The following is an 11899-nucleotide window of genomic DNA, read 5'->3' as shown; positions in this document are numbered from 1 at the left end:
GGAACGCTCGCATCCCCCAAATTCATGCCAGGTACTCGTCATGCCGCCATCGGTCTCTTCAGCAAGTCTGATCCCAACTGGACTCCGAGTCGTAGCGGGATCGTGCGCCCGAGCTGTCAGGCTGAAGCGCAGCGAGGCATGCAAATCAGCAGAACAGGTATCAGGAATGATGAGTTCATACCTCCTCCGCCACTGTAGCTTGCTGACAAGCCGCCGGCTTACAGGGATGTTCCGTCTGCCACCTTCCCAGCGCAGAGCACTGCGATGATCTGAGTCTGCCTCGGGCGACGCGGCGCCGCCCGCCGTGTCATCCACCGCAGCCTATCACTACGAGGGCTTGCACAGTGAACCCTCACTGGCTGCGATGTGCCTTGCGCAAGCCAATGGCACCGCTCTTGGTCCCATCTCTGCATCCCAACATCCGGCAGGCTCCGATTTTCGCTGCGATTTCGCCCTTGTGGGCTGCATTGGGGCTGCACCAAGGCTGCACCGAGCGCACGCGGCCAGCCAATCGCTGCCCCGCCCGCGCCGGAACGAAAGAAATCAATGAAAGAAGCGACCCCTCCACGTGGCCGGCCCGAGGCCGTGGGCGTGGGCCCGCGCCGTCGCCTCGCAACCGAAAGCCTTGGTTGTCCAGGAAAGGCGACTCTTGTTGAACGGGCCTGGGACTAGCTCGTGCGCCGAGCTCGAAGCAACTCCTCCGCGGGACAGAATTCGACTGGGAATCGGGGTCGCCACAACGGAGGACGTCTCTAAGGCCGACGTGAAACCCGTTTCATGGACTGCGCCCTGGCCTACCGACTACGCCGCACTTTGTGGCGGGATATTTGGGTGCTAGAATGTCCCACCCGCCTAAGGGTATCCTTTGCCTCTGTCTTCGCTCGCGTTATCAGACCGAGCTGCGGTAACATTCCGAACCTAAATGCCAACTGAGGTTGCCCTCCATGCTATGTTCACCATGCTCGGAGCCCGTGGACTTGCCTTGCTGCTATAGGCTCATTGCGGCTGCTTTCGGCACGCCCTCCAAAAGACTGCAGGCCTTCCGGACGTCCCCCGAATCTTCGACGAGTAGCTGACGCGCCACGATAAGGCGAAGCCCCCGGAGGATGTTATCCCGTCATCAGATGGAATATCCCCCGAACAGACGTTGCGCAGGCGTATCCGCAGAAGGTCAGGCGTATCCGCAGAAGGTCCAAAGTACAAAGTGGCTGTGTTGCAGGTCTTCTTCCGGGAGCGACGGGGCTGACCTTCCGCATCCGTTATCTTGCCTGCCTCTTTAGGTCTATAGGGTTCTTCGCGGCTAAAGCACCGCTACTAGACGGCACGGCCGCTGGCTAGAAGCAGGCGGATACCTAGACCGCACCGGGATTCAGTCACAAGATGGTCTGCCTCTTGTTTGCTGTCGCCGGATGCGAGCGACTTTCGTTCAGCTGGTGTGCTTCGTGGCTGGCTCCGCGATTTGTCATAGATCATACTCTCCTCGCAGTGGACTGTGCTGATTCGTCTTGCTCGCCGTCACATTAATAGGAACTCGCCCCGCTCGACAACGAGGCTTCCCTTCGGATCCATCGCGGTCCGGGCCGGATGTACTGCTGCGATATTCGGCCTAGAGCACCCTCACCACCCATCCTTCCCATCGAGTTGGTCGTGTCCTGAGTCGTCGAATGCCCTTCCGAAGACCACCGTGACCTTCTATGTCCGACGCCCAACGGCCGTTGTCGTCAAGTTCCACCGACGTGCCATTGCGCGCGGAAACCATCAAGCAGCATTGCGTAGAAACCGTTGAAACAGAGTCAACACGCACCGTCGTGTTGTTCGAATCTCGCATCGTCCGCGCAGCCGCGGCGGATATGCGCTGTCCAAGTTCTGGTTGGCCGGTCTGGTGCCGACGGTCGGAAGGCCTTCACTTCAGAGGCAACATGCTCCGACACGCGAAGGCTGTGGCGACCTTCGAGTCCACGGGATGTATGCGCGTGCGGCGCGACGTCAGGCCATGATCATGACGGAGAGAGGAGAGAGGCGGGGGTCGACACCGACGTGGAACGCTGCTCTTTTATACGGCACACCGCCGCCGCGATCAAGCTGGCTGATGGCAAAGAGCCGGGGCGGGCCGACAGACGAGGTGGGCGATCGGTGGCTAACGATGACAGGTGTCGAGCGACGATCCGCTTCTCGAAGCGGCAAGCCTCCTGCCGGACGTGGAAGGCGTGTTCGTGGCTGACGATCTCGCGGGCGGGAGTCTCTCTGTTTCTGTACAGACTGTTCTGCCTCTCGTGCTGTCACCCTGAATGAATGGAGGGTGGAGCCTTCGACGTTGTCCATCGCTCGGCGGCTGTCCGTCTCGGAGCCGCTACCAACAGGTACCTAGTGGTCTAGAATCAAGTCCTCGAAACGGAAGCCCTCTTGCCAAAATGGAAGGAGCATCGGCCGCGCGACGACGAGGTGCGTCGGTGGCTGACTGTGACTCGGCGGCAGACCACCGTCCAACAGAACTTGCGCAAAACCCTTCTTGTTCAATTACTGTACTGAAGGAACACGCCGTGTGTTCTGATCGCGCGTTGCACATTACTAGTATGTCATCAGCATATTGGAACATACGGGCCGCCGGCCCTACATAAAATGGGTATCTTCCTCAATAGTGGTATCCTGAACTGCCCCTCAACCCGTCTGCGGAATAAAGTCCATCGTCATTAGCGTCTGTAGTAGCATTTCGAAGCCAATAGCCCTCAGATCCTGAAAAGCCGCCATATGACGAACACCAGTGCGACCAGTCCTCCAAAGTTGGGCGCATATAGCCGGCCCTGCGCACCGGAGAACAACGGCGCCGCCTGCGCGATCGTGTCGTTCAAACAGTTGAGGAGGGTCATGTCCACCCAGCTCGGGAGCGGCACCGCGGTGGCGTTCGTGTCGTTCCCGAGGGCCACGGTGTTGTTGTAGCCGTCCAGGAGGAGCGCCACCGAGCTCGCGCGATAGTACTGGACCGCCTGCTCTGGCTTCGGCTCGGAACTCGTCGCGTTATACGGCGATGGCGTTGTCGACGAGTTGCTGGCGAGCGTGCAGTTGCCGGAGATGGAGTCGATAAGGGAGGCGACGGTGCTGTTGTCGCCGACGATGAAGAAGGTGCTGTTCGTGCTGTTCGAGGAGAAGGTCGCGTCCACGAGTGCGCCGCCTGGACGACTCGTGTTGTCAGGCCGACCATACTACGGGACGGTAGAGTGATGAGCAAACTCCCAGCTGCGTTGAGTAGGCTGAGTCTCACCTCGCCGCTGTGCAAGTAATGTGCACCGAATCCCGGATAGGCTCCCCAGACGACTGGCCAAAAGAGGAATGGGAACCCTCGTCCTGCCACGGAGCCTGCCCCGAGCCCAGGATATCCGCTTCCGTATACCCTAAAAGATATCAGGTATTCCGTAAGCTCGGGTGAAGCTTCTATAAACGTAACGACTGCTTACCGTGACCCAAATACTTGATTCCGGGTGCCTCCACCCAACGATCGTCCAGCGAATAGCTGACCCGAAGGTATCGTTGACGCAGCGATGCCACCAGAGCCATACGCCTGAGCGTTTGTGCGCCCGCCGGTCGACCCGGATATGGGCACGCTTTTCGTGGTGCCTGTGCTGCTACTGCCGCCCCCGCCTTCTCCGGACTTGCCTCCGGACTTGCCCCCGCCGCTGCTATGGCCGCCACTCCCCTTGCGAGGATAGAGCGTCTGCAGGCTGCGTTTCTGCGAGGGCACGTGTGGTGAAACAGGGGACATTGATTCAAGAGCAAGTAGGACCTCTGAGGAAGATGCGAAAACGAAGAGGGAGGGGCCCGCCTCTCAGCTTGAAATACGTAGGAAAGGAGTCAGTGAAGGCGATGCACGCCATCGGCTGGCTGTGGCCCGATAATTGGGCGTGCGAGTTTCCTTGGCGATCGAGGGCAGGCCAGCCGCCATCGTGCGCTTTCCCCGATCGATCGGGGCAGGGCACGAGGCTCGCGGCCGAGGTTCTTGCGCATCACCGCCCCCGGTCCACTGCCACACAACATTGTTCCTCATACTGTCAACGTACCGTAGGAAATACATACGCTTACAAGCTGCACGAGTCTGAGAAATACGACAAGTCAGACACGCACTAACGCGATGTGATCCTTGAGACGTTCCCCTGAATTTTAGCTCGCCGTGAGGCGGCGCCGTTTCAGTTACTTACATAAAGTTTTGCGACCTTCAAGTGCTCGCCAGTGCACACCGTCACCGCAGTCTGTCATGTAGCTGCATGGCATATGCTGTGCAACCGTCCCGGCTGACACTCGGCGCTACTAGTAGTGACCGCGAGGAGCCTTCCCTTTCTCGCATTACCGTGACGTAGGCTCAGCGCACCGGCCACCGCTGTTGAGTATACCAGGGGTCCACTGAGCGAGTCGCTCAAGCTAAGTAGTACCGACACTAGTTTCCCCTAGGTAGACTCTAAACATACCTTTTTTGTGGGGGAGGAGGGCGGCCGTATATGATACCGACACACTGCTCATCCGCGGGGGCACGACGAGCGGCGTCGGGCTCGCCTGCGCCGCTCTTCGCGCCCAACATTAAGCCGACCGAGGCTCGTGGGGCACAACAAAGTAACGATGAAGCCCCTGCGGGTCACGGCGTGGATGGACGCTAGTTTCCCGACTCTCCGTTGCAGATGATGATAGCCGGCAAGTGGTGGACGCATGCTGCACGAGCGATCCTGTCCCACTAAGTAGTACGCGCGTTTTGCAGCCACGCGGCCCAATTGCAGCCATACGGACTTGCTGGAATAGGCTGGTTGGAAAGGATGATACATAGACAAAAACTAGGTGACAATGATACATAGTGAAAACCACAGCACACAGTGGCAGAACACCGACATCAACTTATCACTCCTCATGAGCGGCGCCAGCCTCTTCAAGTTCTTCCTCCAGCGACTGGAGTCCCGCAGTCGAGCTCCGAAGGCGCTTCGATGAGCCAGGCCTCGCCAAGTCCGCCGATTCTCCTTCCAACGATCGTTTGGAGTTCGATGACCTCCGGCTCGACTGTTCAGCGCTGTACTGGTACACGGGAGACTTCTTGAACTCAGGTAGCTGGAACCGGTCCGTCGTTCGTTTGACATCATCCCACAGCTCCGAAGGCGCAGCGAGCACACACGCAAAAGCGCCGTACATCTCTTGGTGGTCTTTGAGAGTTTCGGCTCCCGTTTCCACAGGTGCTTGCTGGCTTCCGCTGACGTTGGCCAACCTGTGCGCCGCCGCAATGCGTTGATACTTCTCGGACCGTGCATCACGGCTCGCTACATCCACTGCAAGAGCGCCGCGAGGCTTAGATTTGAGGGCAGGCCCGTCCACCGCCAGGTAGTGTTTGCGACATATCGAAGCGAGGTCCTTGAGAAGCTCGCTTAGTGGAGTGTCCGGGTCGACTTCGATAGGCGGCTCGCCACTACGTATTTGCTTCCTCTTGTGCGTGCCACCTATCTCTTCGTCGTTTTCGACACCTTGCTCCTCATACAGGGCCAGTATGCACGTCTTGAGGATATCGGGTTTCTCCGACAAGTCGTGCAGGCAAAACCGGAAACACATCCAATTGAGGACATGTACGAATGATTCTAGGTCGTCCGCGACCTCGTGTCTCTTCCCGGGATTGCGGAGGAGCCGAGCAGACATGAACTGCCACGTACCCTGTGATCAGCGGTCAGCGAGCAGCTTGTGCCACATGATGAACTCCAACATACCGATCGCGCAGGACGCGACACCGTCTCCAAGTAGCATTGGAACTTGCATAAGTCCCAGTCGATTAGGAGGCCGATTACACACAGCTTCCCGTTGATGTCGGTGAAACGGTATATGAGGATATTGCCGGCGCTGATGTCTCGGTGGAGGAGTTTGGTCAACTCCCATGCTTGCTTGTGTGCTGAATGTAGAGCATAGATGTCAGCATCATCCACATAACGAATGAGCTAATCTTACCGCTTAATGCATCGAACATCACTTCAACGAGTTCCTTCGTAGACTCGTGTTCGTCAAGCCTCTGACCTATCTCTTTCACGACGAGACGATAGTGTTCTTGGGTCGGCGAGGGACACTTCGTCCTCTGATCCGGCGGTAACTGTGCCTGTGTGCGCGTCTGTTGCTTCACGCCTGCGTCATCCTGCACAACGCCAGCAGCTATGGGCGTCGGAACATTCCGCACACCCTCGCTCCTCATCAATCGCAACACCTCTCCTTCGGGCGTCGAACTCTTGATATGGGCCCGCCAGTAGTCCTTGAGAAAGACCAGACGTTTACGAGAGACATCATAGGCGATGTATCCTCTCGTACCTCTCCCAGTTGGGAAGTCAGTGGCGAAGTGTCGCCTGCCCACAATGAAGTACTCTCCGTCTGTCGGCCTCTCTGTGTCGTCGAGCGCATTCGAATCATCACATTCGGAGAAGAACTCGGAGAGCTGCTGTATGCCCTGTTGGTCTATGAGATCGTTGGTCCGCATCTTGATCTTGTAGACCGGCCATCCTGGTTGGCCAAGAGCATTGTCGCGAGCTTCATTGACCCACGCAGCCGGCCCTTCACAGCGCCGCATGGCTGCGATCTCGTTGTCCGTTGCCCTGACCACGGTCGGGTCGAATCCGCGCGCCACTTGGTCCATGGATGCGTACCGCCAGATGACCTGATGCAGCAGCGACGGCTCCTTCTTGAAGTCGATCGGCGTCGAGACGATGGCGCCGGCTCGGTCCCAGCGGATGACGCGAGCCTGGCCCTGAAAGACAAAGAGCGTGAACAGGTGCAGCCGATGCTGCCTCCTGAACAGCTTCGCGGCGTACTGCGCCATCTGCGCAAGCGCCTTAGTCGCCCCTTTACCAGGTCGGATGAATGGCTTTGGCTTCGCGTCGCCCTTATTGCGTTGCTTGATGTCGTCGGCCTGATTGATGGGATCCTCAGGGTTGGCAGAGACGTCGGTCGCCTTGCCCTTGCCCTTTCTCCTGCTCTCGCCCCTTGCCTTCCCTCCGTCCCCGCCCCGTCCTCGTCCTCGTCCTCGTCCTCGTCCCCGCCCTCGTCCTCGACCCCGACCCCGACCCTTTCCCCTTGCCCCATCGCTCGCGCCGTTGTCCTCGGTCGCTGACTCCTTGACGTCATCAGCCTTGCTCTTCTCGAACTCGAAAGCGCACTGGTCGTGGACCGTCTTGATCTCCGCTAGCAACGAGATCCAAGCCCAGCGGGTCGAAGCCCGGAACTGAGAGGCTTGTTCCGAGCTCTCATGCGGAAGCGCGTAGTCGGCCGTAGCATCGCCATGAGTCGGATAGAAAGAGACATCAACTCTGAGCTGCTCTGCGTAGTCGTGATAATCACTGGAATCTGGGTGGTCTCGCGTGTTCTTTGCAACAAGTTTCTCCTCCCCGGGACAGCCATCTAGGATGGCCTGCGCAATTCGGCACTGTTTACACATGCCCATCAGCAGAGACCTTGTCTTCAGACAAGCATCACACGTACCAATTCAATGCAGACATTGTTCTCCGACGTCATGAGTTTATTTTCATCGAAGTCAGGAATCTCGAGCACGGACTCTGGCGGAAGGCCAGGGCCCGGCATATACAGCGACATGAACTGATCGAAGTCCATTTCAACCATCTTCGATCTCATCTCTTTAGCAAGTCGTTGGAGTACTCCTTCGTCCTTGAAGTTTGTGGCAACAGATTGAGTATGGACGGATGATGCCTTCGCGTGTACAGGAGTGCTGTTTATGTCCGTGGGTGGCTTGGTACCGGTTGGGGTGGAACCGCGAGCGGTCGCTTGGTGTGAAGAGCTTGCCGCTCTAATCTCGCCAGTCTGAGTGAAGGCCTCCATCGTTCAGCGGAGACAAGACTTACGATGTTTCGGCACTCGCGCCTACTGTGCTTGACAGAGCCGAGTCTTCACTGTGTACACCGTGAGCACAATAACCTTAGTCGACATGACGGGATGGCATGACTTACGTTAGCCCTGTCGCAAGCCCTGCAAGTACGGTGCTGGAAGGACTCGACGGTGCCCTAGCACGATCATCAGTCCGATGTTCCGTGACAAGAGCCACTTGCAACTTACGATGGTTGAGTAGCGGGAGGTGAGGTGCCGCGCCAGTCTTCAGAGGGACTGGTAACTGTCTCAGGAGGCGAATCCATGGCTGGAAGATGAGGGGGACTCACCAAGAGCGCGCGGACGTGTGCGCTTTAAATGTACTTCAGAGAGGCGTGACGTTCGTTGGCCACGGGAAATGCCTGCGTCGATACTCCCTAGGTTAGCATTGTCGTTGCTAGCCGAAGCATATCCCCGATCGGTAGGTTACCTTGCGTCTATCGCACAAATCTAGACCTAAAACTGCGTTACCGCACTCAAGCCTACCTAATGTGGCGGTGGTTCGAGTCAAGGCGTGCGACGTTGGCCCGCGAACAATGCAGGTTCCTCAGATCTCCGATTGATGCCGCCACAGGCGCGGAGGAGCCACACTCGCGAGCCACAGGTGCCATACGGGTCCCGCGTCACGTGGACGCCAGCTTGTTCATGGCATCAACCTTTTTGTTACTTGACAAGAACCCTCATGAACTTGGTTCGCACTTCCAGATTCGTCTACATTCGTCTTCTGTCTGGTATATCGCTATCAAGCCTGGGCTTACTCGACTTGGAAAGGTCTCAAGCGCAATTGAGGGTGGGTAGTGTGACTACAGGACTGCCGCGGCGTTCAAAACCATTCAACGATGTGACGTCGATGTCACCTGGTGAGTTTCCGCAAAGTGATACACTCTCTTGATAAATGCAGTGTAGTCTGGATTCACGCGTGGACATAGGTCTATCAACTTGCCGTGTGGACCGAAGTCCTATGCCCTGTGTTTGCTCAAGCTCATCACCCAGTACAAATTTACGAAGCGGGCTTCACGGTTCATACAAATTGAATGCCACGTTGCGTCCAATAAGTAGGCCTCAATAAGTACTGGCGGTTGATTTTCAATGACAAACTACCTTCCGTTTGAATGCCGGACATACTATTCGTATGTGGTCTTTGGCCGTCATTCCACACGCCATCTCGGTGTCTGGAGGCACTTATGACATACCGATCGCCATGTAGATAGCATTCACGTATCGATCGTCGTTCTCTCTCTCAATATATACAGATACAACCGCAGGCCAATTCGGTCGGGACCGGCGGTTATGATAATGTACTACGTGAAATAGACGCATCAGTATGCCATGCGTAGTCAAGTCAGAAAAGTATCGTCCACGCTCCAGCTATAAACTCATGTATAAAGAAGTCACAGGAGGATACACTAAATGCTTAGCTGAACTCGACACCGCCATCAACATTGTAGGATTGACCTGTCAACCATAACGAAGTGTCAAAAAAGCCGATGTGCTTGGTCGCGAGAGTCGCAAACTCACCCGTGATGAAGTACGCCTCTGACTTAACCAGATACGACACGAGGCTAGCCACGACCTCCGGGGGAGCATCTGGGCCATCCGGCGGGAGCCCACACACCTTGACACACGCGCGTGTCATGAACTCTCGTGGCTGGGAAGAGTCATCCTTATCACTCACCCACTTCGTGGCAGCACCGTGACCGCCACCCTTAGCTTCGTCCAGAGCGCCCATACCAGCTGATCATGCCGTTAGAAGCTTACCACTGAACGCGGATTTGTCTTTACATACTCATGGGGGTAAGGATTACGCCGGGAGCGTACGTGTTGACCGTGATGTGGTGAGACTTGAGTTCGGTCGCTAGAGAGAAGTCCGTAAGGGCTGCGATCAGAACAGATCGAGAGTCATTCCGGGCTCACCGAGAGACTGCGTAAGACCTCTGATTGCGAACTTCGGTGCGGAGTATGCGGCAGCTGCATTTCCACCTGCCCCGTGGTCTGTGAGGAATGACATGATTGCTGTTGTATGAAGGGCATACCGCGCTTCCCGAGGATCGACCCCGCTCCTAAGGGATACGATGATACCCTTCAGCAAGCGATACACGGACTGGGTCGTCGTAGACGTACCAAGAATTCGTCCACCGTTGCCTTGTTTGATCATCTGCCTTGCCGCATACTTGTAGCAAAGCATGACCCCTCTGACGTTCACGGCCAGTGCGCGGTCGAACCTCTCTACATCCACTACCAGCAGGATTAGATGAGAAAAAAGCTCATGAACGGGGCGACTGACTGTCAACAATCGCGCTGATGTACGCTACGCCAGCATTGGCAATCATCTGGTTTCGCGCCTGTGTTCAGTTTCCTTCCTCTAGCCAAGAGGATGGTAGTACCCACGACGTCTAGTCGGCCGAGAACCTCTACCGTCTTCTCGATCATGCTTTGGACAGCTGCCTCTTCGGAGACATCGCCGAAAACGGCAAGGGCCTTGCGTCCCTTGGCTTCAACCTCCTTCGCCACGGAGTGCAAAGCATCTGCATTGCTTAGGATATCATTGATGGCTGTATGAAAGCCGTCGTCCGCGAGCCTGAGGGAAATCTCCCGACCTATTCCCTGCGCAGCTCCGGTAATGAGCGCGACTGTGAAGGGTGTTGTTTGTCCTGTGGCCATTGCGGGTTTAGATTGGAGGACAGATAGAAAAGAGCGGGGACGGAGAAGTCCTGAAGTTCAAGTTGACCTACTCCAGCCTGATTCGCAGCGCCCCTTATATATCGTGGATTATATCGCTGATTTATGTTGAGACCCTTGCCGGGTCTGAAATCCCGGTATCTGTGTGGTGGCCATTCCTGGTTAGTGGTTTTTTTTGCGCAGCGAGCAATCAAGGGTAGGGCACGGTGGATTGAATTGGCCGCGCTACAGCGCAAACGATCTTGTTCAAACCGTCCATTACAGTGCAAGCACCTGCGACAGCTACATGCGCTACATGCTCGTCGAAGTGAAAAATGGCGAACTTCCGTCCAAGGCAGTGCGCATATTTTTTCTGCAGGTGGCAATTGTTAGTTGTGCTTGATGAAGAGCCTAGTAGAAGAGCGACCCACTTCACCCGCAAAAACGGTATTCCTTCAAATCTAGTCGCCTCGCCAGCTGCGCAAGTCCATAGAACAGATGGCACATTTGTGACCCGGGGGCGGCGCTGAACGCCGAACAATCACCTGAAAAAGGCGTCGCGCGGCACCAGTGAACTCCATTCAGGAAGATCTTCGAACGCACAACATTGACAGAAGGGTGATAGTGACCTTGCACGACGGTTGCTATTGAGCTACAATCCGATGGCTACTTCGCCGAGTCAACCCCGTCGGTCAGGGTTCTCTGGTTCCAGTGGCGCAACACAGACACCGTCTTGTTCAGCTTCGCGCGTTTGATAAGAGGTGGATATATGCGCACCTCTCGTCGTTTGACACCTCGTAGAACACAGCACCGTCAAGCCCGAGGCGACCGCCACCATACTCGGCAACGTTTTCATGTTGGATACATAACGGCATGCTTGCTGCAGACTCGGAGCTATCAGCCCTGCACTGGTAACGCCTATCTACGATGGAGAGCATGGATCCACCGGCCAAATCTGGACAGCGGTCCGCGCAATCTGAATCGAGTCCGAAGAAATCTCACCTGTCGTTGGGTCCCATGGATGTCTGGTAGCACTCTGCCCCGTACTCCGCGGCTAGTATGGACGGGCCCGGACGAGGTAGCGAAGCTGTCGATACTCCCGGGTCGCGCTGTACATATGGGGTGTGTCAACATGTCCGTTGTGCATTTTGTCAGTGACATGCCAGTGGTCAGGGCCGATGGATGGCAGTCCGTGGCAGCTGGATCCAGGTCCGAATCATCGCGGACAATCCGAGGCTTCAAGCTTCATGGGGGTACATGCATCGTCACTGCATCTCACCATGTTTCAAAGTCACTACGCATAGTACACGTGACTATCAGTTGCGTTTACGCTCGTGTGGCGGAAACATACGGTGGCAAGTGCACT

The 11899-nt window shown here is 56.5% G+C and overlaps 4 protein-coding genes across 4 annotated transcripts; 1 reads left to right on the top strand and 3 right to left on the bottom strand.

Annotated features, from left to right (window-relative positions):
• Positions 1–2444: 2444 nt before the first annotated feature.
• On the bottom strand, positions 2445–3921 carry C8Q71DRAFT_761776 (uncharacterized protein). Its single transcript, XM_047923890.1, has 3 exons — positions 3453–3921; positions 3260–3389; positions 2445–3200 (listed from the first exon to the last, which is right to left on the bottom strand). Exons 1-3 carry the CDS (start codon positions 3755–3757, stop codon positions 2727–2729), a joined length of 909 nt encoding a protein of 302 aa, XP_047778592.1. The 5' UTR covers positions 3758–3921; the 3' UTR covers positions 2445–2726.
• A 957-nt stretch (positions 3922–4878) lies between these two features.
• C8Q71DRAFT_708777 (uncharacterized protein) lies at positions 4879–7830 on the bottom strand (the record flags this gene model as incomplete). Its single annotated transcript, XM_047920638.1, has 5 exons — positions 4879–5673; positions 5727–5905; positions 5962–6868; positions 7118–7420; positions 7477–7830. The coding sequence occupies 5 exons, from the start codon at positions 7828–7830 to the stop codon at positions 4879–4881; spliced, it is 2538 nt and encodes an 845-aa protein (XP_047778591.1).
• A 716-nt stretch (positions 7831–8546) lies between these two features.
• Positions 8547–9176, top strand: C8Q71DRAFT_761769 (uncharacterized protein). The gene is made up of 2 exons (XM_047923889.1): positions 8547–8735; positions 8805–9176. Exons 1-2 carry the CDS (start codon positions 8558–8560, stop codon positions 8942–8944), a joined length of 318 nt encoding a protein of 105 aa, XP_047778590.1. The 5' UTR covers positions 8547–8557; the 3' UTR covers positions 8945–9176.
• Positions 9177–9289: 113 nt separating this feature from the next.
• Positions 9290–10536, bottom strand: C8Q71DRAFT_858293 (uncharacterized protein; the record flags this gene model as incomplete). Its single annotated transcript, XM_047927502.1, has 9 exons — positions 9290–9330; positions 9394–9490; positions 9551–9609; positions 9662–9730; positions 9790–9855; positions 9909–9935; positions 9997–10110; positions 10160–10205; positions 10264–10536. The coding sequence occupies 9 exons, from the start codon at positions 10534–10536 to the stop codon at positions 9290–9292; spliced, it is 792 nt and encodes a 263-aa protein (XP_047778589.1).
• Between the last annotated feature and the right edge of the window lie 1363 nt (positions 10537–11899).

Source organism: Rhodofomes roseus (genome assembly GCF_022264815.1).
Source record: "Rhodofomes roseus strain CIRM-BRFM 1785 chromosome Unknown C8Q71scaffold_11, whole genome shotgun sequence".
Lineage (NCBI taxonomy): Eukaryota > Fungi > Basidiomycota > Agaricomycetes > Polyporales > Fomitopsidaceae > Rhodofomes > Rhodofomes roseus.
The sequence above is the reverse complement of the archived record's forward strand: the minus strand, read 5'-3'. Positions and strand labels throughout refer to the sequence as shown.

Coding starts and splice junctions, on each gene's coding strand:
- C8Q71DRAFT_761776 (XM_047923890.1), bottom strand. CDS start 3,757: ATGTCCCCTGTTTCACCACACGTGCCCTCGCAGAAACGCAGCCTGCAG. Junction 3,390..3,452: donor AATCAAGTATTTGGGTCACG/GTAAGCAGTCGT, acceptor GATATCTTTTAG/GGTATACGGAAGCGGATATC. Junction 3,201..3,259: donor ATTACTTGCACAGCGGCGAG/GTGAGACTCAGC, acceptor ACCGTCCCGTAG/TATGGTCGGCCTGACAACAC.
- C8Q71DRAFT_761769 (XM_047923889.1), top strand. CDS start 8,558: ATGAACTTGGTTCGCACTTCCAGATTCGTCTACATTCGTCTTCTGTCT. Junction 8,736..8,804: donor TGTGACGTCGATGTCACCTG/GTGAGTTTCCGC, acceptor GCGTGGACATAG/GTCTATCAACTTGCCGTGTG.